The sequence below is a fragment of the Lepidochelys kempii genome, chromosome 2 (assembly GCF_965140285.1).
Source record: "Lepidochelys kempii isolate rLepKem1 chromosome 2, rLepKem1.hap1, whole genome shotgun sequence".
NCBI classification, from domain to species: domain Eukaryota; kingdom Metazoa; phylum Chordata; order Testudines; family Cheloniidae; genus Lepidochelys; species Lepidochelys kempii.
This window is the reverse complement of record NC_136381.1, coordinates 186,503,322-186,529,786: the sequence shown is the minus strand read 5'-3', so window position 1 is coordinate 186,529,786 and position 26,465 is coordinate 186,503,322. Positions and strand designations below refer to the sequence as shown.

General features: G+C 38.0%; 1 protein-coding gene across 46 annotated transcripts in view; it reads right to left on the bottom strand.

Moving 5' to 3' along the window:
- CLASP2 (cytoplasmic linker associated protein 2) overlaps positions 1 to 26,465 on the bottom strand; it is a 271,467-nt gene that overhangs the window by 58,853 nt on the left and 186,149 nt on the right. For 15 of the 46 annotated variants that reach the window (XR_012157456.2, XR_012157457.2, XM_073333055.2 and 12 more), the window contains 8 exons: positions 23,948 to 24,010; positions 23,108 to 23,214; positions 19,628 to 19,651; positions 18,903 to 19,147; positions 15,357 to 15,420; positions 4,562 to 4,725; positions 3,906 to 3,984; positions 3,728 to 3,778 (listed from right to left, as the gene is read on the bottom strand). Coding sequence is in view for 44 of the 46 variants with exons in the window: in XM_073333055.2 (XP_073189156.1) it covers positions 3,728 to 3,778; positions 3,906 to 3,984; positions 4,562 to 4,725; positions 15,357 to 15,420; positions 18,903 to 19,147; positions 19,628 to 19,651; positions 23,108 to 23,214; positions 23,948 to 24,010 (797 nt within the window). In the remaining 2 variants the exon portion in view is untranslated. The remainder of the gene's footprint in view (positions 1 to 3,727; positions 3,779 to 3,905; positions 3,985 to 4,561; positions 4,726 to 15,356; positions 15,421 to 18,902; positions 19,148 to 19,627; positions 19,652 to 23,107; positions 23,215 to 23,947; positions 24,011 to 26,465) is intronic. The other 31 variants (XM_073333027.2, XM_073333033.2, XM_073333036.2 and 28 more) reach the window with 8 other exon arrangements.

Sequence of the window (26,465 nt, the reverse complement as noted above, 5' to 3'; positions counted from 1 at the left end):
GCTGTAATGGCAGGAACTTTTTAAAGTAACTTTTCATATAAAATACGTTGCCACTTTTAACGAACATTCTTCCCAACTACTCACAGCAAAGAATCAAACATGCTGAACTTCATACCTCAGACTGCTCATCTAGTCTATGAGGCCCTGCCCCTGACCCACCTTTTCCCACCCCCATTCCAACCCCTTCCCCAAATCTCCACCCCAGCCCTGTCTCCTCCCCTGAGTGTGCCGAATCCCCGCTCCTCCCTCCTGGAAAGTCTTAAGTGCTGCCAAACAGGGGGCAGGGAGGAGAGCTTGGCTGCCGGTGGAGTCGGTGCCTATGGCAGGCCGCAGGAAATAACTCTGCGGGCAGCCACGTCTTTAAGACCCCTGAGTTAAACAAAGCCTGAAGTTACTTCCCCACATGCAAAACAAGCTGAAGTTATTTGCAACAACTAATTCTCAACTAAAATCAACCACATGATTTAGAGACTCTAAGACGCCAATGATGTGAAAGTGTTTTCGTTTAGATTTTTAGAAATGTCTGAATTCTCCAACTTTCCAGTAAAGACAGGGTTGTATGTGTGTGTCACTAGCAGTTTCTACAGGTAGACACTAAAAAACACAAATCTTATTAGTACAAAAAGTTAGTTTGGGTTACAAGCTCCAAAACTGCTAAGTGCTTGATTTAAGAATCACTTTTGCATTTATGTAACAGTGTCAGGAAGACAACAGACACTATTAGTGTAGAAAGGGGAATAAGCTAAGTAAATAGTTTTTAACACAGGTTGTACGTTCAGAGAAACTTAAGGTGGAACACTAAAGTGGGAAACTACACAGAAATCATTCTAAGTGCTATACTTCCTTAAAACAAGAGTCCGCCTCTGTCTTTAGCAAGCTCTTAGCTCAATTGATTGGATTTAAGAAAGGTTTTTGTCTTTAATTTTCTTGTGAAGTACTGAAGTTATTCTTTTATTAATCTTATACATTGATTTAATTAATCATTATAGTAACTGGGGAGGAGCCAGATAAATTGAACCACTGATTTATTGACTGTATTTCAATTGTAATCTTGAGCTGATCATTGCACTGTGTTAGATTAGATTAGTTTAGAGAAATAGGAAGTAAATTAATTAGTAACATATATCACTTATTTGTATTTGTTTTCTTATTTTTGTAATAAATCCATAAAAGCATACTAGAATGGCTCCTCTCTCAAAACTTCAATCTGGGAAAACAACTTACTTAGAGGTAAAGTAAATACACTGAGTAGTCCTGGTCATGCATTTTATTTATTTGATTAAAATCCTATTCAAACTACTACATAAGCATGATGCATTTGCCAAAATGGTCCTACATGATTTATCACTGTCCCTGATCAAGTAATATTTGCTAAAAACCTTAATTTTTTCCTTCCAGACCTGGCCAGTATTTTTTATGTATCTGTCACCTTCAAACTGTATTTCTTTAATTCATTGTATGTGAAGCTGAATGTGAAAATACTGTAAAGACACTAGCTGGTACAAAACCTGGCTGTTTGCCTCCTACTTGGACTGAGTCTGCAGAAGCACATCATTCCTGTTTTCTGGATCTCCCACTGGCTGCCAAGTCTACCTCTGAGGCCAGTTCAAGGTCCTGCTTCTAATTTTCAAAGCCATTAATGGGTCATGTCCCAGCTTCAACAGAAACCATATAGCTATGAACCATGGAGACAGCTGTGCTCCTTTGAACAAAACACAGAACACAAAGTCCAGGACACACGGTGTGTGAGCCAGTCAAGGCACTCTTGGCTCAGGGAGATATGGCTGTAAAACAAATTCCAGAAGAGATGAGCTATCCAGAATCTGATCACAAGTAGGTCATGCTAAAAGACTTTCCTCTTGGATATAGTTTTGCCATCATAACAAGAATGATATTTCCAACAAAGTCCACTCCCTCTCACCGGTACATAACCATCCCTTCAAGAAGAGTTTCTGAAAACCAGAGAAGGGAGAAGAGCTGGACTCCATCAAGTTCAAAAGGAATCTTGCTATGCCAATCCAGTTAACCCTAGGAAGCACTCTGGTACTATGGGGATCGGTACCAGTACAAAATACTAACACAGGTAGGTAGAATCCTTAACACTATTACTATATTACATTTTTGATTACTTCTAATAAGTATGTTCTCTGGCTCTTCAGTGATAGTAGTAAGTTTTAGGAAGAAGTTGAGGGGTAGGGAATGGGGTATGATAAGTTCTTGGATTTTTGAAGACAAGATTATTGCCTGTTAATGGCACACTTTACAAAAAAGGCAATATTTAAAAAATTCTTTAAAAATCTGTTTGAAACTACTCCTATTGAGACAATCATTTGAAGCCACAGCTCTAAGAAAGAGGTGGCTTCTCCAGCCAACTTCTATTAGAGAAATATAAGATTTCTCTAACACTGATGAATCTTTATGATAACTGCTCAATATTGGTTCCCTAAATCAGTCTTTTTTTTTAAACTTTCTTCTCTGTCATCAGGAGAATGGTCTTGGCCTTGGCTTCCTCAGTCTTAAGCTCTGGCTCCAATTCTTTAAGGAATTCCACTCTTTGGACCTCATCCTCATACCGGAAGTCCATGCTTTCTTTCAAATCTACAGCATAAGCTTCACAAAAGGGAGCATATCGTGCTTTAGTAATTACATCAGAATTTTATGGAGAAAGTAACTCTCAGCAATCGACGCATTAATCTTCTTGCAATAAACCTCTGTCTTAAGGACATGTTACAGAACAAATTGTGTGATTTCATTACTACTTCATCTGTTTTCTTCAACAACTCTAATCAGATCATGAGATAGCACCCGCTGTTTAATACACCACCACAAAGTAATAGTAGTCAAAGTATGAACTGTCCTCAGAGTGAGTAATAGTATACATTTTACTGTGCTGCAAACAAAAAACAAAAACAAAAACAAAAAAATGAGGTATTTGCATGTGACTTCAGCCCCACTGTGTACAGGAAAAAAGTGTAATCTTGTGCATTGTTATGTTGCATAACATTCCAAATTGTGTAAAAAAATTTCGTGCAGGATAGAGCAGAAAATTCCAGTTTCGTATATGCTTGTTATTTCCCCAATTTGCCTTATTTGTAAATCTTATTAGGATTTACAGCATTTATACCAAAGTCAACCTTTTCTCTAATTGTACACGTCCTACAGAAATCAGTTAATTTTAGGTTGTACCACCATTTCTATGTCAACATATTCTTAAGCTGTGAAAATGCGTGCATATATAATGCAACACATTACTTTTAGAAAAGCTTAACAAATAAAATAATGCACTAAATATAAAAGTAATATGTTTTGAATGAAAATTTAGGTACATGTGTTAATATTAACATTTAAATTTTAAATATGCCCATAACCTACAAGATGAAAGTAGTTTAGGGAAAAACCTTCATTGTCAGAACTACATCCAGAAAAGAAGATTGGGAAATCACAAACATAAAATGAGAAAAGACTTGATAGAGTGAGTTCGCATAACCAGCTTGGTGTTAGGCGGCCATATTTTTGTTGCTTCTGTATTCACTGAAGTGTGGTCTTATCAGGGCTGTTTTTGCAACAAATGCTCTGACACTAGTATATCATTTGAACTTGAATATCTGCATGCTTAAAGTTTCTTGCAAAGGTTAGTAGCCATAGACAGATGCATACAAATAAAAATTATCAAACATTGTAAAGTTTTTACATAGGGTTAAAAAAGGCAATAATGCAGACAAAAAACCTTGGAGCTCCAAAAAGAGCGAAGCTGGTCCTGCAGCACTGGCTTGACTGTCTGAAAGTTTATAAAAACAAAATCCACCAAGTGAAAACCTTTTTTACAATACAAATTCAAATAGTAAGAGAAAGCAAATTTCTATCAACAAATATTTCATTTGCAATTTAGACTTGTAAATTCTTACCTTCAAGCTGGGTGTTTGGGTCTGGTCGACAGTGAATCTCATTAAAATACTGAATTGGAGATCGTTTGGAAAAGATTCCCTGCAAAATAAAGAAATCAGGCAAAATGCATTACTTGCACAGGGCATGCATTTAGTAACTGTAGAGGTGGTCGCTCTAACTTAAAGGCTCTCTCTATATTAACTAATCAAAACTTCATCTCCCTTTCAAACTACAATATACGCCTACTTGTTTTAATCACTGGGTAGATATGCTATATCATACTTTCAGAAATATTCAGCTAACGTAGAAAGAACATATATCAAAAGATCCTACTTCTTTCAAGCAATTACATGTGATAACATGTAAGACAAACTAAAACTCTCTGAAGAGAGTATGGCTTATTAAATCCAATCCTGCTAGGATGTGCATTTCATAATCTACAAAACTGATTCTGTATTCATCTTTCAATGTTGAGCATTCAAAACGGCCGGGACAATCTGAATTCTTTAAATTAGCTGATATTTAGAAAACCACCATTATTACATTTGTTACATTTTAAAGCCATCAACAGATTCTGTTTTGGGGCCAATATCCTTACAGTACAGTAAGAGAGGTGTGGGAATATACTCTGGTGCCAATCAAAATTGCATGCACATTTTTGTCAGCAATGTATTACCTTGTGACATCAAGTGCCTTTTGAACTTTTGCTTGTACAGACCCAAGCAAATCAGCACCCATTTTCTTCAACAGCTGTGTCAACAACACAAACAGCCAATCCTGTAGATCTTCTTTATGGACCTGGATGAAGTCGACCAAGGTCTCCAAAAACATGCTGAACACCTAAAGGAGGCAGAGAAGGGAAAAAAGAGAGAGGGGTGGGGGGAAGAAAAGGAAATGACATTGACCTGTGTTGAACTCACAAATGATGAAGAAAGCAGTAGGGGAATCAAAGGCAAACAGAGGCAGTGATTTGCAGCCAAGCAGGAAAACAATCTGTCTTGCTTTTCATTGGTCTCCGTGATACAAGAGAATATTGCTATTCAACTTCAGCTGAAGTTTGACAATTAGCTATTCCATGCAGTATCATTGGGTAAAGAAATGTTTACTGTGATGGCTGGCACAACTTTATTTTTTAATTTTAAAATTCTTTCCACTTCAAGCTTTATGTAATTAAGTCAGTTCTACGTTGACAATAAAATTGGCTTCTCTTTTTAAAAAAAGCAAAGAGGCCACAGAAAGCTTAATTAAAATATGAGCTGTGGAGATCTGCATCAAGAGAATGCTTGTTCCTTTCCACAGAAGATTTGGAGAATGGAACAGGCTCCTCTGTTCTTGCAGCATTCTGAAACAAATTATTCACACCAGTAGAGGAAAAACGGCAGTACATTTCTGATTATGATGTCCTTTGGAAATATATGGAATGTTAATCTTTCTAAAAACATATTAGCTACTATCTATGACATTTTGGAAGAGTGGTGTTGGGAAGCAAATATTCATGAAAATGATCTATGAGTACATTTATGCTGCATGGTGCCCCTCCCACCCCCCCATAGCAGCAATTCTCAGAGTCCAGGTCAACTGACTTGGGCTTGTGGGGCTCATGCTCTGAGTCTAAAAATAGCAGCACAGATGTTCCCACTTGGGCTGGGGCCTGGGCTCTGAAACTCAGCCAGGATCTCAGAGCCTGGGCTCCAGACTGAGTGGGAACATCTACACTATTTTCAGCTCTACTAGCCCAAGACCTATGAGCCTAAGTCAGTTGACCCGGGCTGAGAATTGCTGCTGCACTTTTTTATCCAGTGTAGATGTACCCTCTGTCAATTTGTACATTGCAAACTGCACCAAATGTGAGTGTGGATGACAATTTTTTTTTTTTTTTTTTTTTTACAAATTTCTAAACTTATAGTACAACCTTAAGATCAAGAAGTATTTTAGGGTTGGGTTTTTTTGTTTTTTTTTAAGTGTCTGTATATAAAATTTACCGCTAGGTGGCATTATTTTTCTTTTTAGGATCTTTCACTAGCTTTTGGATTTGTGTGTGCTTATGCTGGAGTGGAACATACATATTCTAGATATACAATTTCAAAGGTATGTATTCTGCCAGAATTCCAGCCTAATCTAGGCCATAACACATACTGCTGCATAAGTTCACTAAAATTACTTTTAACACCGATGTCATAAGGTCATTAAGGTAAATATGCCCAACACACTAAAGGTGCAAATCCATATGATTAGTTTACAAGTGTCCGTTATTAGGTATTTGAGGCTGGCACTTGATTAATAGGCACTGGATGCCATATACATTCAAATTCTCTCAGGATCCTACAGACACCAAACAGTATAATCTTCAGGACTACTTTAAATATTTTAACTATTAAAAACCATCTTCCTGTCCCAAATAGGTAAAAGGTTCCTCAAGAGAAAACATTTTCTTCCCACTCTAAAATGAAATATTGTAGGGTATATTCTCCTCCCTTCCATCTATTGTCCTTGATGTTTCTCTCACTGGGTGAAGGCTGAACATTACTCCAGTGCTGCTCCTGGTCGGGCAGTTACTCAAGAACCACATTAGAAGATCCCCACACCCAGCACTCCTACCCACTGATAATTCCAGGGCTCTGAAAACAAGAAAATAAGCTATCAAGCTCAAGACTTTAACTCTGATTCCACATAAGCAATAGCACACAGATTTCTGTGTAGGCCATTCTAAATGTGTTTTGTAGAATTATTGTATCTGGATATACAAATCTCCAAACAGTAGTACTGGAAAGTCAAATGATCAAATTATGTCAATTAATCTGTCTGAGTTACATATAACTATAAGCAAACTGGATTTGTAACAGGGCTTTCCAAGTGCCTTTTCTTTGTCCCAGAAACTCCATTAGATTTGGCTGAAATACCAACCGTTAAAATATCACTATTTCCCTGCTGTCACTTGCATTCTTCAGGAATATTTTGGCAACATGTCAAAATAACAGAACATGAGCATTCTAAAGAGCTGGACCCATGCTACCACTGCAGCAGTGCACACATCCCTGGGAATACCAAAATAGCTGTCAAAATAGCTATAGTGGGGAAAAGGGTGGTAAGAGGGCCAAGCTGGTCTCCCCCCAGGCCCAACACAGAGCTCCAGTTGCCCATCTTTACCTTTTTCCTCTTTAAACACAAAACAACAAACCTAGAAAATTACTACAAAAAACTATTTTAAAGAGTGTTACTTCAACTGCAAAGTTGAGCATGCAAAAGTTCAGAAATGTGATATTTAACATCAATTGGGGAATTCTGCTCCCTGTACATGTACATTATAGTAAGGGTAAAATTGTAATTTGAAATTTTGATAATCCATGGGCCTTAAATTTCTACATAGACTTATAAAAACTCTAGAAAATGGGACTCGGGTGCTTTTGAAAATTTTATCCACAGTCCTTTATTACTTGATCCCATACTCCACTCCCCCGACCCCCAGGACCCCTGCCTCAGTGCACAGGATGGATGCCCAAGGAGGAAAAATTAAGGGGTTATGGTTAACCTTACATCAGGCATTTCCTAACTTTTGAGCATTTAACTTTGGAATCTAAATAACACCCTTAAAGTAGCATTTCTGTTTGTAAATATAAATATCTATATATAGATAGGATGTGCAACATGGCTGAATTAAGATTGTTCTCTCAGCTGTAATATTTGGAACTACCTGACTTCTGAATGTTTGTTTCTCAAACTTAACCGTATGTTAACACTACCTTTTTTTTTGTTTTGCATTGTAGAAATTCATTAGTCTACACCAGCTTCCATTGGTCTCAGAAAATGGTTTAACAGCAATGGTTGAACACAACTTTTTTTTTGCTAGGGGAAACACAGCCAACCCCAAAAAGGTGTGTTGACGTTGTAGACCAGGTATTAGACACTATGATTTGGGCATTTATTGATTTGGTGCATTCCCACTATAGCCAGGGGAATAAATAAGGAACACAGCACAGGTTAAAACTATTGTTCCCTAAAGGAGGGAGTGCTTCCATGGAAACACTGCCTGCCTTTCCTCATTGCCACACAAAACTGTTGAGGGCAAGAATTTAGCAAGACTGAAAAAAGGAAAGGATACTGGACATTGCTACAGACAGCAAGAATATCTGGAATTGTCATAGTTTATGATAAATTACAGAAGGGATATTAAATAACATTTTTCAGGACTTAAGCCAGTATCTAACTATAGAAAAGGATGAAACCTAATGTTGGAGAAAGATTACCACACATCTGCCCACTGCATGGTTCTAATACCTTCCTCTGAAGCTCATTGATCACCCTCATAGAAAGGTTTCTGGACTAAATGGACCTCAGGTCTAATGCAGTATGGCAATTCTTATGTCCTTTCCAAGGGGATGAATTTTCCTGTTGCTGGTATGGCCCTTCATGATGAAGGGAGGTGAAATTTACCTCTCCTTTTACCAATGGAGAATTCATCTAGCCCAATTTATTAAATGTGAGGGAAGGGGAAAACTCTGCTAATGTCATGCTTGAGAATTAAATGTACAAAAGGAGTTTATGAAGTTATGGTTTCCACATCAACTATAAATCTGACACCAGCACATACTTAATATTTTGTACTGCTGTGTACACATCTATACCATTATATACATGCAGTGTGATAGAGTTAGAATTGCTGGGGAAATTATAGCTTTCAATTTCTTGGCTTTTGTACATTTTCAATTCTCAACCATGACATTACATTAAGTGTTTTGTCTGAGTTTCCTTCCTTAAAAAAAAAAAAAAAAAAGAAGAAGCTTGGTTGGGGGGGAAAACTCAAAGAAAATTGTGACTGATCTTTGTGAAGCAAGATCCATGTCGTACAGTGCATGTGAATTTTCAAGTTCAGTTATTCTGAAGTTGAAGAAATAATGTAAAGATAGTCACAAAATTATTTGCTCTGTCTTACTACTTGTAAATACATATATGTACACACACAATTAAGTTTAAAATCAAGCACACTGTTACATCAAATGTCCTTTCATAAGGACAAGATGCATATTTCAGTTTGTTGGACGTCATAGAAAAGTAAGAAATTAATTTTATAAGGGACTACTGGAAAAAAGTCAAAATTACTGTTTTGGTAGATACCTCTTTTGCTACCAGTTAGCAGAATCTAAATTTGCATACTATAATACTGTCACAGGGTACGCTGGCCCTTTAAGAGGATTCTGACTCAGCCTCAACTGTGCTAGGCTTAGGTTACCTCCCCTAAGAGAAAGGCATAAGGGGTCACCATTAGGGGAGAATCTGACTAGAAACTAGGTTTTCTGGGGAATATCAGGGCAGCCTGAATTCAGTCAGAGTATGGAAAAAAAGCTTGCTGGGGAGGTGACAACTCTTCAGAGCTCCCAGACAAAAGGCCTAGAAGAGAGAACTGCAAGAACAGTACCAGCTTGTTGAGGGACAAGCGTCAGCTGAGGGACCTGCAGGGAGAAAGAAATGTAAAGGATTTAGAACGTTGAGGTCTGTTAGGAAGGGGAAGCCCGGGTAAAGGACAGGAAGAACTTTTAAGCCAAGATGGAGGGTTATGTGGATCTCAAAGCCCATTATAAACTGAATGGACTAAATGAACCCATAAAAGAAGGCTAGAAGATTGTGTATATTATTTTATGGTACTAAGCCACACCCAGAAGAGGAAGCAGTATTGTGAAAACATGAGATACGGTGTTTTGTTTGACACATGACAGAAGGGAAAACTGAGGCAGGTGCAGGGCCAAAGCCAGACTTCTCTACACAAAGGCTTTCAAAGGCCTGCAGCAAACAATGGAAGTGTTATGAGCTTCTTAACAAAAAGGTCACAAGTATCTATTATAATGAGAAGTTTAACGCAAATTAAATACAGCGGTCACTACCAGATCTCCCTATAGAATAGTAGTTGTTAATAAGAATAATATTCTAATATTTACATTTAACAATGCAAACAGAAATATGAAACACAACACATATAAAGCACAGACAACTATTATGGGAAACCTTAACTTCTGAGTGCTTGATACTCCATCATAACAATTAATTGTGGATTTTTTTTTTGTGGTTTTTAAAGATTAAGAAATTGAGCCAGGAGCTGACAAACTCTGCCTTCTTTGTCACAGGAGTTCATAAATTTCTTGATCTGGAGTTATTTGGTTTGGTACCTCTTATACTGAAATCTGCAGGCTGAATAAGTTGGTTAAACATTTATATGCTCATAGAGCACCTCAGATTGCCCAAAATAAATGTTCATATTAAATTTAATGAATTATCTTCAAACCTTGTCTTGTCTAAGTCTCCCCCCCAAGGCTCCCAAAAAACCCTAAAACTAAAAACCCACACACCTCTGAATCTGAGACAAAGCATGGACAATTTGTTTGAGAAACTTTTATGAGCATCAAAACAAAAGAGTGAGATTAGAGTGGAAGCTAGAATTCAAACTTTAATTATAGTGGGAACAATCCACACATGCTATAGTTTCTCTAGATACAGTCTTTGTTTTCATGATTCAATTTTAAATTCTGAAATCAGTCATCTTAATCACATGTTGATAGTGGAGAAATAAACAGATACTGTAAGAAAAAATAAGTATAATTGAGATCTTTCTTTAAAATGAATTAAGTTTCAGATGCGCCAATCACCACAATGTAGAACAGGAGTGCATAACCAAATAAGGTCAGTTCATTAGTAGAAAAAACACATCTCAAAACATTACCACGCATAATTCTATATGAATTGCGAAAGGCTTGACACTGCATGAACTCTTTGGGGGAGGAAAAAAATAGAGAAAAAGCGTTAATTTCACAATCATGCAATAAGGTTAGGTTTCCAGCAAATATTGATCCAACTTACTCTCTAAAGAGAGTTCCAACACAGGGGACAGCATGCAAAAAGAAAAAAGGGGGAAAAAGATAAAAACACACAAATTAGTTGCCATCAATGCAAAGTTCCTGTATGGAAGAAAAAAACACAAAAAATAAAAAAGGTATTTCAAACTTGCACAGTAAATTTAAAATTATGTTTCTAACTGTTCTTAGAATAGTTTGGAAATAAGTAGTTGGTTTGCTCCCGTTTATTTTTCTCCTTAAAACCAATTTTTTTTTCCAGAAGAACACCACAACATTAATTTTTCCCTATGCAATTCCTTGTACAGTAACTCCTCACTTAAAGTCGTCCCGGTTAACGTTGTTACCTGCTGATCAATTAGGGAATATGCTCATTTAAAACTGTACAATGCTCCCTTACAATGTTGTTTGACAGTTGCCTGATTTGTCCACTGCTTGCAGGAAGAGCAAGCCAGTTGCAGCTAGCTAGTGGGGCCTGGAACCAGGGTGGACTGGCAGCCCCCTTATCAGCTCACCACTCCCCTAAGTTCTCTGTGCAGCAGCTGCTCAGCAGGCTACCAATTGCCAGCAGTTCAGCTGTCCCTCCCTCCCTCCCCCCCCCCCCCGCCACTGCCATGTGCTGCTCCTGGGAGCCTCCTGCTTGCTGTGCAGAGGGGGGCTAATGTCAGGGAGTCCCTCTTCCCCCTACTCCTGCCCCCCGCTTACCCCTTCTCCATATGGAGCAGGGTGGGGACAGGACAGGGCTCAGGATGGAAGGACCGCATCTGCTGTCTCAACTTTCGGATCTTTTTAAAGGGAATGTACTTAGAGTCGGGTCAGCATACTTAAAGGGGCAATGCGCATCTCTCTCTCCCACACTCAGGGTGTGTATCTCTGTCCGCCATGCTATCTCTCCTCCCTCCATTCGTGCTGCCTTGTAGAGCAGCGGTCTCAAACTCAAATGACCACGAGGGCCACACTGGCCCAAGGGCCGTGCCACTGACCACACCCCCCTGCTGCCCTGGCCCTGCCCCCACTCCACTCCTTCCCCACCTCTTCCCTGCCCCCATTCCAACCCCTTCCCTGAAATCCCCACCCCAACTCCATCCCCTCCCTGCCCCCAGGGGGTGCAGGAGGGGTGCAGGATGCAGCAGGAGGCTCAGGGCAGGGGGTTGGGGTGCAGGAGGGGTGCAGGGTGTGGCAGGGGGCTCAGGGAAGGGGGTCGGGGTGTGGGGTGCAGCAGGGGGCTCAGCTACAGGAGGAGTTTGGGGGGCGGGTGCGGGCCAGCCACTCTGGGAAGCAGCCGGGACCTGGGGGAGGGGGTGCCACAGGGGTCTGTGTGTCGCCCTGGCAGCTCCTTCAAGTACCTCCCCATAAGCTCCCATTGGCCAGGAACAGGGAACCGTGGCCAATGGGAGCTTCGGGGGAAGTACCTGGAAGAGCAGCCAGGGTAACACACAGACCCCTGTGCCCCCCCCTCCACCCTCCCAGGTCCCGGTCGCTTCCTGGAGCAGGACAGAGGCAGGGCAGGCAGGCAGGGAGGGAGGGAGCCTGCCCTGTCCCCGGTGTGCGCCGAGCCGGAGCCACTCTAGGTAAATGCTGGAGGGGGTGGGGGGGCCATGGGGAGCTGGCGGACCGGAGAAAATAGCCCAGCCCGCGGGTTTGAGACCCCTGTTGTAGAGTGTGAGGCTACATTAACAACAATGTATTAACCCTTGAGGACTCAGCTGATTGCTAGTTCTTCATTTAGTAGTAAGGCATTCGCTGGGAAATATACCACCCTCTAAATTCACCACCTCAACCAAGCTGCACAATCATCATTGCTGTGTACAGTATTAAATTGTTTGTTTAAAACTTATACTGTGTGTAGTTTTTTGTCTGGTGAAAAAATTTCCCTGGAACGTAACCCCTCCTATTGACATTAATTCTTATGGGGAAACTGGATTCGCTTAACATCGTTTCGCTTAAAGTCGCCTTTTTCAGGAACATAACTACAATGTTAAACGAGGAGTTACTGTACTTAGGTTAAAGACGTACTGGAACACATTAAAAAAAATTAGACATTCACACCTTTACATACTGTAGTCATAATAATTCCTGTAGAAGCTGGGAGAAAAACTCTTGGAAAAGATTTTATATGGTCACCTCACACATAAATATAAAAACCTAATTGTCCATTAACTCTTTGATGCTTAAAGTTGGGGTATCCTGCTGTGAAATGCGCTGCTGGACAATTAATGGTTGGTAATATCCAGTGGTGGCAACACAGTCAGTGACTGGAACTAGGAGCTAATTGTAAATATTTTAAAATCACTACTGTACAGTTACAAACTTTGGTTTAGTTATAATATGGATGATACCTCAGTTTACAAAACAAAACGTGTTATATCAATGTGTCCAGTAAACATGAAAAGAAGAGACATATTATATACATATGGAATGCGATAATTCTTTATGACATCTCAGTGTCTATTTTAAAGTAATCTTCATTCCAAAAAAGATGTCATGCATGCTTATAATGTCACTTCTGGTTTTTTTGTACATTCTTGTCATGAAATAATTTAAATGCTATATTTCGCATATACAATTTCAAGCTGGAATACTTTTAATTCTGCATATTTTGCAAAGGAAAGAAAGTTTTTAATATAAAGAAAATTTTCACACATTAGTTCAATATACGAACTGATGTAATGTTTGTAATCCAGAATCCAAACTCTTATTAACTAGCTTCCAAGTCAAATAGTGACAAAAAATCAGCAATATGCCATTTCATCAACATTGGTATATTTATGGAATCTACATAAATGCTCTAGAGATCGATATTGCTAAAAGAAAACTGTATATGCATGACCAAGCAAAATAATGCTTAAGTTTACACAAGATGCTTATCTCATACATTTACTGCTTTGCTTCAGCAGTACCCACCACCATTATCCATCTCCTGGAATTCTATATTTTTCAGTACTTTTTTGGGGGGGTCATTCTCTCTTTCTCCCCTCTTCTACTTCCGGCTGTTCACCTGATCTCTCTGGGGCATCTGTTCTTCAACTTTTTCCCTTTTCACTGCTTCCTCCTCTCTTGACTTCCTATGATCCTCAAGGCCTTTACGCTTCATGTTCAGGCCTCTGTTCTCATGTGTACCCCAAAACTCCCAAATTTCTAATCTTGCCACAGGTGGCTACTACTCTGCCTTATCCGTAAAAAGGGCAAACAGCAGACAAAATTTGACAAGTTAATTTGGTGCTTTACTGTTACTTTAAATTAGTCAGGATTTCAGTACAGTTAACATATCACCCAGTTCTGAAGGTTTATCAAGTGTACATTAACATTTTTATGGGCATTTTTCAGTATTCTATTAGCAGCAGCCATCAGTTGACACATTTATAGTAGAGTTGTAAAATACTGAGATGAACTACTTTCTGTTTTGCTGTGAAACTTTATGAGTGTTTTGCTATCACTTAATCAATACTGACAGATTGACAGAAGTTATCTCAGACAAAATGAGTACCTATTACTTTCAATAGGCAGAATACCTACAATTCAAGATAAGCCCTAAATTATAAATAAACATGAAGTTTTAAAAATGTTTTATATTTATTTCATATCAGCAACTGTACTGCTGTGCCCAGTTGTCTGAGACATTTCACTTTAAGTTCTTTAATGGAGCATTAAATAAGGCACAGTGGTCCATCTACTTGAGAGACAGAGAGAGAGAAAGAAAGAGAGAGAGAGAGGGCAAACAACCAAAACTGAAAATATAACGCACAAGTGGAGATTCAGTAAAATAAGCTAGTTAAAATTGCTCTTAGAAACCCAAAAGAATATTATAATTGTTACAATGTCATCCTGATTTATGAGGTACTGGTTCATATTTGCCTGGTAAAAAGTCATATAATGTGAACAAAACATGATATTGTTTTATTATTGATAGCAATATATTCTTTACGTGTATTTTACTAAATATTAATAACCATATAAACTATCTGTAGAGCCTTAATTTCCAACCAGTCATTTATCAATGAGAATAAAGGAAGACACACACTATAATGCATTATCACTCAAAAACATATAAGCTAGAAAGCATCTGAAATATACACTTGGGGTTCCTAATCTGCCTCATTTTGTACAATTTAACTGAAATATTTCTTGCATCAGATCAACTCAATATATACCTGAGTGAGAATCACTTTTCATTTTACCTTTGCAAGAAACACTATGAGCTTATAAGAATATTTAAGAATGTTGAACACTCTCTAAATGTTGAATAAATTTCTATTTACATACAATAAATTAGTATTTACTTTATCTCAATTATCCTGTATCAATAAAAGAAAAAGAACTTGTTTCAAATCTCAAATTAAGTGGATCAAAGCACCAGTTTCCTTACATTCTACCAATTAACACTATCAGTGAAAATTAAGAACACATACCTATGCCTCACCACCTGTTTGCAAAGAGCTCCTAAATAACTCATATGACTACCTCTCACAATTCAATGCTTATAATATACCTTTATGGCAAATATTTTAAGTGTGCAAATGAATACTTACTAATATCATTTACAGAAATTGTTCTGTAGTATTAATCTACGAGATTTCAATGTGCTGACTACAAGTAAACAGAGGAATATCAAAAGAAAAAAATAAAACATACCTTGCTATGAGGGTCAGCAAACATCCTTGTGAAGATTTCACACAATCTTTTCAATTCAACGCGACTGTTAAAATGATGTAACAATTAGTCAACTATGGGCTACTGTAAGGAATTCTTTTAAAAGGACACAGACTGGATACTTCAAGCCCAAAGTTCAGGTTAAGAGGTTTTGAAAAATACCTTTTCAATAGAAATATTTCATTTTTGCTTAAAATCTAATATGAAGTTTAACTTCAGTTTAAATATTCTTAAGCACTATTTGCAACCAAAACAACACAGCATTGTACTAGCACAGAACAACCAGTGAAACGGACTACAAGCCCAAGTGAAAGTGGTAGCTATTAAACATCTCAAATAATACAGGTCATTTTAAAATTTTCAGTTTTAATAATCTAATGTTAATACAGATAAAATTTATTTTTAAATATGACAATCCAATAATGTCCCTTTATAGTAACACTTATAAAACGTTATATAACCAAAACATTGTTTAAATTTCCACTTATGACAACTAAAATATGAAACAGGGTATATTTAGAGACATTCTTAGTCTTTAGGGATATGTCTACAAAGCAGCTAGGAAGGTGCTTCCCAAAGCAAGTAGACAGACATGAACTAGTTCTGCTTGAGCTAGCATGCTAAAAATAGCAGTGTAGCCATGAAAGCAATTGGTGGAGGCTCAGGCTATCCATTCTACACACCCAGAGGGACAGGTGGCATTGTACTGTACTCAAGTGGCGAGTCCAAGCCACAGCCTGGCCCGCTGTGACCACACTGCTATTTTTAGTGCTCTACCTTGAGCGGAGCTGGTGTATGTCTGTCTACCTGTGCTGGGAAGCACCCTCTCAGCAGCTGTGTAGATATACCCTAGAAGTATCAAATAGTTTCTGCTGAACACAGGATTGCATCTCCAGTTGACACAAATTAGGACTCCACAGATTAGGAATTTTTCTGTCTTGTGGAGCTCTTGGTTTAAATTTGGTCTCTAATGCTATTAAATAAGGACTTCTACCCCTATTTATTATTTCTTTAGTGCCACCAATAATTTCAACACCGTACAAGGTTCCCAGATAAAAATTATGTTAAACTAGAACATATATCAGTAACTTAAAGATAAAAATATTACCGGGATGTTGTAATTATCCCCCATATAAGCAATACAAACCCAGAAAAATAAGAGTGAAGAGTAAATTTAAAAGAAATCGAAACATGTTAAGGTATGGGAATGCTGTTAAGTAAACAAAAAAACCTTAACTCTGCTTTGTAAAGATATCATTGTGATGACTAACAATTATGAATACTGCATTACAGTCCCAGATTAAACTAAACTGATTTTTAAAGACATCTGATCATTTTTTTTAAATGTTTCCATCATGGTGTCATTACAAGGCAGAGATAAGGTTCTTTGGGTGCCTTAACTTTGTATTTACATATTTTAACATGTTTGGATTTTTTTTAAATTTAATCTTAAATCTGAATCTCTTATGTTTCTACTGCTTGTTTTCTGGGATACTTACATGTAATGTTTTTCCTCACCTTACTAATATACAGTCAAACTTAACTACAATTTAATCTAAGTTCTTATCTATGATTCACTTTTAAAAAAAACCTTCATACTTGCTCACTAAACAAAAAATCCCACGAATAGTGTTAACCATGTGGTATTTCTATTGATTTGAAGATCTGCAGCATAACCCCAAGATCTATATTTTATTTAAACTTTTCTGACCAGATTAACCAGCATGCGCTGGATGACTTACTCACTTTGGAGGAGCACAAAACAGACAGAACATACATACCAGCTTTTCCCTCCTTCCTGTCCCTTCCCCAATTTCCCCTTTCTCCTATGCTCCAAATTCCCCTGCACATCGCCCCTCAATACTTCCCCTCCTGCTCTCCTTGTTGAGTAAATCTGGTACAAGGGTACTTAAAAAAATTTTTTTTTAAGACTAACAGTCACTTTTGCCATTATTTTTCATAACTGAGCATTTCTTCTTTAACAGGAGCTAAAGAATAGTGTTCTTCTACAAATAATTTCTTCAAGATATGCCCTTTTCAAAATGGCTCCCATCTTCTATTGGACTCAATGAAACAACAGCCACAGCTGTCCTAAGCTGCCTTTTTGAAGTAACCACTAGCTCCCTGAAAATAGTATAGTGTAGGCCTAGCTTGACAGAAGTAACTTGCCTCATTTCTTACTGGGCATGATTGGGAAGGTGAATGGAAAGTTAAGTTGTAAACAGAGGCTTGACAAGCAGTATGCTGGAGTCGGGATGTCTGTACTAGCTAAAATAAGCAGCAAAACCTTAATGATAGTGACAATGGACAAGATAAACCTGGAATGTGAAGATCATGTTCTGCATGAACAGCACATGGACAGAACATGCTGCACAGGGATTGGTTCCTGCAAAATAACCAAGCCAATCCAAAAATATGTGATGTGATGTAATGTATAGAAAATGCAATGTAACGTGTAAATGTATATAAAAAGAGGTTTTCTGTGCAACTCTGGATGTGTGGTACGCCCTAAATCCAAGCCCTATGTTTGAGTCTGATTAACGCGGTGTAGCTTTGCTGTATGACAAATACAGGAACCTGAACGACAAAATCTGGTGTCAAACTGAGTGATTTGGATCCCAGAGAACTGGATGAAGTGTTCTCCCAGAACTAGACAAGGTGTTCTGGATAAGCCAAGTGGAAACACTTTCAGAGGGAATCCCAACACATAAGAATCCTCACTCTTCTGTGAGGGTAGCTTGGCTTAACTCTCCATTCTGAGCAATGGGAGATGATGGTAATTTCCAGAATTTCAACTCTCGATAGCCTAAGAGTATTGGGATGAGGGACAAGGATCTCTGGTACTTATTGTACAGGTAAAAGGGTTTAAGCATGTTTCCTCCCTGGTTTGAGGCCAGTTTTTGCAGTTTCTTCTGTGTCTGCAAGTACCTTGTCCTCCTCCTTGCTAAAAGAATTTGTCACTGGTGAATTTTACACAGTTCATACAGTTTGATTTGTGTGAATCTAATATCTAGATCTACATTCACAGGTTCCTCCAGGCTACGTCAATGAAAGACATGGACCTTGCTCTGGGCATCCACAAATGTGTATGCCAGGAAAGTAACAGCTAAGGAAACCTTACTTTGGATAAAGTCAACATTTTCAGCAAGTAAAAACTTTAGGTTTTTAGCTGTGTTTCTGAAAAATTGTCCCAAGAAAGCAAGAAATTAGATACTTTTTTTTACATGGTGATAAGTGATGCACCTAATCTTATAATACATGCCAAGAAACTGATCATAATCATTTTTGTCCATTTACAGGATAATGCAAAGAGATCTCACAGAAACACTGCAATCTGCATTATTTATTCAGAAGAATATACTACTTTGCTTATTTCAGTAATTTGAAATTCCAATTCTACTTGTAATACAATGAAGGCTACATCAACACAAAGCTGACTGAGAAAATGAGCGTCAGCTGCAAAACAGTGGCCCTGCTCCTCCCCGCCCCCGCAGGAAAACTGTTCTTGTGTAAAAGACATTTTCTTACCTTAAAGTCCTCTGATTTTTTAATAAATTCTGTAGACCTAAAAGACCTTCTTTTCTTTCTGACCAGTTGGAACTAGCACAGCGATTGAGGACCTCTGCCACATCTTCTGTCTGCCGCATATATGTAGGTATGCTGCCATTGCGAGAGCTGTATGATCTTTCTGAACAGGCACTGGATGCATCACTGTTGGCATCATCATCGGAGTACATTCCATACGACTCGTACCTCCTTCGTACAGGCTTTTTCTATCACATACAGACTCCCAGATTAGCAATGATCACAAAGAGGTGTCAAACTTTGTATTTGCACAAACTTAGATCTATACAAAGGCTAACACCTTCACTGATCACCTGCATTGACGTTATGGCTCCAATTTCATTGTTCTACAAGTCAAGCAACATTAATATCTTAACGCCAGATTGATTATATAGAATTCCAAAAGTAAAAATGAAGCAAATAGCACATGACAGGTTATCCACCTAATCAATTTTCTTCTGCATAAGTTTTACTTGTGAAAAATACGAATATTTATCATAATAGAGGGAGAACAGAGATATTGAAATTTAGTCATGTCACTCAACCTTACACAACTTCAAACAATATTGAGTTTAAAATGACATTTTCTATTACTTCTTTATTTATATTTAGTTTTGTACAATCTTAGTACATACTATATTAAAATGTTAAACTATCAGAAGTAAGGGGAAAACAGTGGATTTCTATACCTTAGTCCGTATGTCTCCTAAGAGCTGATAGCAGTAAATTATTAAAGAGAAACAGAGAAATTGAGAACATTGAGGATAATTGCCATGTATTAGAACTATAACTAATTTTCATTATGGTATCACCTGTCAGTAGAAACAGTTTTTTTTTTTAAATATATTGAAGACAATGGCTATTAGCATGCAACTTTATTTATTCTTTGTCCTCACTATCGCTGATATAAAATATGTAACACTGCCATATCATGCATTACCAATAAGAAATTTTACCCCATGTATACTTTTCCAGAAAAATACATCATAATATAATTTTTTAGGTCTTCACAAACCAAGATAAGACACAAACTTCCCTGCTTAAAGCTTTCTGGCTCTCTTATAAAATGGTAATTCATCTTGAGGACCCTGTTATGTACAGTCAACTATCTCAGCACCAACAAAACCAATGTTCCTGGTTTTGGAATTTTTTGTCAAAATGTTTTCCCCCCTTTTTTTTATTGTGGAAGTTTTCTGACCAGCTCTGCTCTCAGCATCTGGAAACTTCCACCCAATTCTGGAATTGCAAAGACTCCCTATAGAAGCAAATTACTAGAATGCCTTATAAGAAGTAATTTTAAAATACAAAAAAACAAAAACAAAAAACAATAAACACCCTCCTCCCCCCCAAAAATAACCAAAAACATGAAACCCAAACAGGCCAAGGGATTAAGAAAAACAGACTTATCACCCTAGAGGAAAAAAACCACACCTCTGCAAAAGAAACCTGGTATTTTTTTTGGGGGGGGAGGGGGGCTTATTAATTACATGTTAGAAATAACTTGTTAAAGAGCCACGTGAATCACATGATCAAGCTCTGCAGAGATACTTCTTTAAATTCAACTGATCCATGATAGCCCAAAAAAGTTGCCAAATAAACGGCAATGCAATAAATCTGCCTCGCAATTGAAATGGTAGTGTAGCAGTTCTGTGGGGTGGGGGAGTGAATTAGGTCCATTTACATTACAAATATTTTATATTTACAAATAGATGTCATGACATTGGAGTTCTACCTTTTCAAGAACCTGAAGAGGGATAGACTCCTGTACTGCATCAGAGCAAAATAAACTCAAAGCCAGATTCTCATCCAAATGGATAGTCACTACCAATCAGAGCAAGACTGGGGACCACCCATACCGGGGCATTGCTACAAGAAGTTATGGTGGATAGACGTACAGATGACATTTCCTTCTCCAGTGGCTGGAGAGGCATTCCTTATTAGTGTGATCTCCTAGTACCAGAAGCACAAAACTGGAAGTTTCTCATTCAGGTGGGCAGCCTTCTAAAACCTCAGTGAGTGAAACAGTAGCAGAAGACAAAATTCAGGAACAGACATTCATAAACCTGACTCCCTGCAAGACACCACCCTCCCATCACACACACGGACAAACCGAATCTTAATTGTTCTTATCCATGAAGCTGACAGAAAGTTCTGCACTATCAGAGGTACTGGACAGTTTCTGAGTGCAGGTAGCCAGGATTTACCAAACTGTCAGTCACACTCTGAACAGTTTTGCTTGACAGGATTTCAGATGCAATGGAGGAAGGGGAGAAAATTTTCTTGACTTCTATCTCAGCCAAGGTACAGGTATAGGAGTTTTAAAAAGCTATGATACAATAACTTTGACTCAGAGTGGTTTCTGCCAACCTATGTCCTCCAAACATTTAATCTATAAAGCACAATGACCGATGAAAGTAATGGATAGGAAAGAAACAAAGCAAGGAGTCATTTAACTGATGATTTTATGAATATAAGTGGCGTACTACAGGCCCTCGACAGAATGGGATTTCAATGCAAATTACTTTTCCTTTGAGAACTCAAAACTGGATCCAACAGTATTTAAATGCTTGCAGTTTGTTTGCACATTGTTTAAAACACTATTTAAAAAAAACAACACCAATCTGTCTGCCATAAAACTGTGGAAGTTCCACACAGCAGTTAGATACCTTGGCAACAGGTGCCTTAAATACGTAACATGCTAAATACCAACTTGAGACAAAACACAGTAGACCTCCTTTGATTTCAGGTTAATCTGAATTTGAACATTTGCTAATGTGAAATTAAGGCTAACAAAATACAGAAACAACAAAAAAGTAAAATATGCCTAGACCTGACTTGATTTAACAGAGGAAGAAAGTAAAGAAAATCCCTTCAAAATATTAAATCAACTTCTTATTTTTGGGTGGTTAAAGATATCGAAGAAAGGTAAATAAGTAGGACTAGTTGGAAATTCACTAATGGAACTTCTTTCATCAGAAAGCGTCAATTAGTTGAAATTGAGACATCTGTGGGACTGTGTCCATTTTGTTAACATTCCGATGGAAAATCAGGCACGTTTCCAACAGAAACCCACCTACCTGTTTTTCTGCCAGCTTGTTTGCTGGGCTCCTTGGCAGCCCAGCTGGAGATAATTGTGGAGCCCAGACTTCCATGCCCCTGGCTCCCAGGCTTGCAGCTCTTTGGCAGCTCCCGCTAGCTTGCCTAATCGGGCACTGCAGAGCTGGGGCCTCTTGAGGAGGTGAGCTGCCAGTTCCCTGTCTGACTGATTCACCCCCTGGCCAGCTCCCCACAAAATATTTTAAGTTTTTTTACTCGATTCTGCTACAGAATGGAAATTTTTTCAAAATCTAGAATTCTTCATGGAACAAAAATCTCAATGCTGCTTAGCTCCAGTAAACAGGTTCTTCATTTTTTGTATAACAGGCAAAATACATTTAGATACTAGAAAGCATACGATAAATATGACGTTACCAAATTTATATGCATATATATTTATTTTCCGGTTGTATTGTGCTGATCTACAAGGTAAACAGGTGTCCTATTATCCATGTTTTAATAAGTTTAAAGTTGTGGTATCAATTTGACAGTCATTATCATGGCAAATTCCAAACGGATCTCCTTGCAGACTGAGTACCATGTGGATCGGTAAACTTGACAATAGCTGGGATATCAAACTATAGCCAAGTCTGTCTTCGAATAACAAGTCTGCCTTTTGTTCTACAGAGTTACAATGGCAGAGCAACTTAACTTTCAACATTTGTTTTTATTTTTTAAATTTCTGTAGTTAACATAATTCTGAGCCAAGACACAGAAAATGGAAACCAGACCCAAAGAATCTACAATCTAGAGAAGATATTGGAACAGTTTCAGATTTTGGACACATCACTAATTTGCTTGTTCAGAGCTTTAGTTTTTATTCAACGAGAAACAAATTTCAATCACTCGTCTTTTATTACACTAGCTGTTCATGCTATCATTTAATCAAAATTCCACTTCAATGAGCTAGCTCAGGTAAACAAATGTAATTTCAAACCTAAGGAACTAAACCTGCTTCACAGTTCAGAATGCATATAAACACTATAAATTGTATATTATATATATATCTACATAAGTGATCACATAATTCAAAGTTTATAGTCTACTTAAAATGATAAATGGAGGATTCTTACCAATGCATCTGCTACTGCTTCTTCTACATCAGAACCTGTGTTCAGAACTCTCATAGCACTAACCGATGATGACAATCTACTTGACTGACTGATCCCAAAACCTGTACCTGTCATAACAGAATAAGAAAATAATAAAAATTTCAATCTGAAAAGCAACATGGAAAATAGAATTTTAGTCACTTAAAAAAACCCAACCAGAAGGATAGTAAATGACAAGTGCTCTGATCTACTTCAATTCTTTTTTTAAATTTTCAGTTAAATGAAATTATGTGGCAATTACTTGATTTGTATTTCTGCAGCAAAAGAATGGGAAAAATAAACTAAAATTAATCAATGATTAAATAGAATATTTGATAAATATTTGTACTATGAGAGAAAGGAATCAAGAGACTCAACTGAGGTGTCGGGACTGCACTACAGAGCTATTTTTCTTTTGAAGAGCACCTGTCAAAATATATTAATCATTTTGGGTTTTTTTAATTATTTTTTTAAATAAAAAGCAAATATAAAAGGAGGTCTACCAACAGTGCTATGTTAGAGAACTACATGCATAAAAAGTGCTACAAATACCAAATAATAAGAAACTAAAATAAAATACATCTGCCAGTAAAAATAACTATAAATACATTATTGTGGGGAGTTGGGGGGGTGGGGGGCGCGGAGGGTTGACCTTGGGAAAGAAAAACTTGCAATACGTACACATCTACCTTCATTATCAAAAACACAGAACTCAAATTAATGTAAATAATGGTTTTTAAAAATGGATTGTAAGGAAAACCAAATGGGAAAAAATATCCAGGATGACTGCACAGATGACAGCAAAGTGTACTCATCCTTCACCTGTAGCCCCATATACTTCTGGAGTGTAGAGGGCACCAGTAGATCTGGAGTGATGCCTGGAAGCTGCAATAACAGGATCATATAAACCCTATCTATTATTATGGAAGCAAGATACAGTGATAACTGTATAGATAAAAGAGAATACTTTTTAGGAAACAGATGTAGCAATAGTGCATGAAATAGAACAAATTAACAGAGAAAACATGAAATAAAGTTTCAGAAAACAAGTCCTTCAACTACATAACAGTGGCTTATTGTACAGAAGCCAATTCATGCTGAAGAAAATTAAAAGCCAACATTCCTTTTTTTAATTCAAAGCAAAACGCACATATACACCCCATACGAACCTTTCAAAACAGCTCACTAAGTCTGTATCTTAACTGCAAAGTTAACTTGACTTGTCTACCCTGGAGGGCCTAGCTTGAATGACAGCAGCCACACTGCAAAATAATACTAGAGCTGCACAGATTAATTAGATTACTGCACAGAGTTATTGTATTAACAGCTGACAAGTTGTGCTAGCTTGAGCTGTAGCCTATACCCTGAAAAGGCTAGCTAACTCAAGTTAAAATTACCACTAGGCTCAAATTAATGTTTTTTTGGTGCCTGGATAAAAAAAATGATTTAAAAAGTGTTGTGGGGTTTTTTTTAATAAATCACTTTTAATTTAATTTTAAAAAATAAAGTATTAAAAATAAACCTTTCTAAAATTAAATTTGAAAATAAAACCTCTATTAAGGCCTAAATTTACAATTATTCTACTTAAATAAATAAATATATGCTAAATCAATTAGTCTCTTCAAACTTTAATGAGATTAAAGAGTGCTGCTTTTTAAATTACATTTAGAATCAGGTGAAAATTTCTTTAATTTCTGAAGTCAACTCAAGTTTTATAAATACGTCACAATGTCACGTATTACATTAAGGATCTGTATTATTTTCAGTCTTTACAATGGAGTGCATATTGGTACAGGTTGAACCTCTCTAATCCGGCACTCCCTGGTCCAGCAACATCCGTGGTCCGGCAAAGGCACCAACTCCATGGGTGCTCCGGGGCTGGAGCACCCACAAGGAAAAATTAGTGGGAGCGGAGCATTCATCAATGCCAAGCGCCAAGCTCCCCCGCTCCCCTCTTGCATGCTGGTGGCCCCACCCTTACCAACTCCTCCTCCTCCTCCCTCCCAGTGCTGACGGAATGCCACAAACAGCTGATTCAGAACGTTCAAGCTTCAGGAAGGATGGGGAGGACCTGGGGTCGGAGACTAGGACCCCGGGCGAGGGGCTAGGGGCTGGGATGGGGTGGGCAAACTTTTTGGCCCAAGGGCCACATTGGGGTTGTGAAACTGTATGGAGGGCAGGGTAGGGAAGGCTGTGCCTCTCCAAACAGCCTGGCCCCCGCCCCCTATCCACCCCTCCCACTTCCTGCCCCCTAACTGCCCCCTTCAGAAACCCAACTCATCCAACCCCCCCTGCTCCTTATCCCCTGACTGCCCCCGCCCCGGAATGCCACCCCCTATCCAACCCCCCCTGCTCCCTGTCCCCTGACTGCCCCGACCCCTGTCCATCCCCAACAACCTCCCTGGGACTCCCACCCCAATCCAACCACCCTCTCCCCCGACTGCCCCAACCCCTATCCACATCCCCTCACAGGCGCCCCTCCCTCCCTGCTCGCTGATTTAAATAATGAATAAAATCTGTTATTTAAATCAATCAGTCCTGGTATGGACAGGACTCGAGTTATGGGTAACATTCCACTTATAACTTTACAGTGAAGACAAGCCTCCTTAGTATGCAATAGATGACATTTTTTCATTATATTTTTTGTAATCCACTAAGCAATGATTAATATATTTTGCATCAACATAAATATGCTTATGTTATTTAACTATGAAGTATGGTTTCTTCTCCCCCACTAACTATATTATTGTATGCTTGGTTCTTTGGCAATCATATGCCAGCATACTTGACTAGACACTCAGCAGTACAAAAGACAACAAAAAATCAATGGCAGCGACACATGCTATCTGCAGGGCTTTGAACACATGCAATATTGGGACCAATTTCTCTACAATCTTCCACTGAAAATTCAATTCTTCCACTCAGGATATGAATTAAGAGTTCGTAATATCACTAGGAATTCTATTTAAAACAACCTCTCTCTCCACAAATACATCAAACAAGCAAGCCAAAAATATGCTAAAATATGGCTGTAACCTATTATAACAGGTAAAGGTGACTTTATTCCACGATCTCTTCTTCAAGAGTGTTCTTTGTACTCCTGATATTATAATGGACCATCTCGAATTACTCAATTTGGTTATTATTCTACCAAATTTTTAAAGATTTGTTATAATGATAAATGTTGAAAAGGACTAAAAAATAATGTACTTTCTGGTCAAAAGAAGTTAGAAGGCAATCTTGAAAAACATAAACCTTTAAAATTAACTGTATATAATAAATCAATAATCACTTGTTTCTCAGAGCAGTGAATTAAAATAGGTGCCCCCCCTCACTTCTT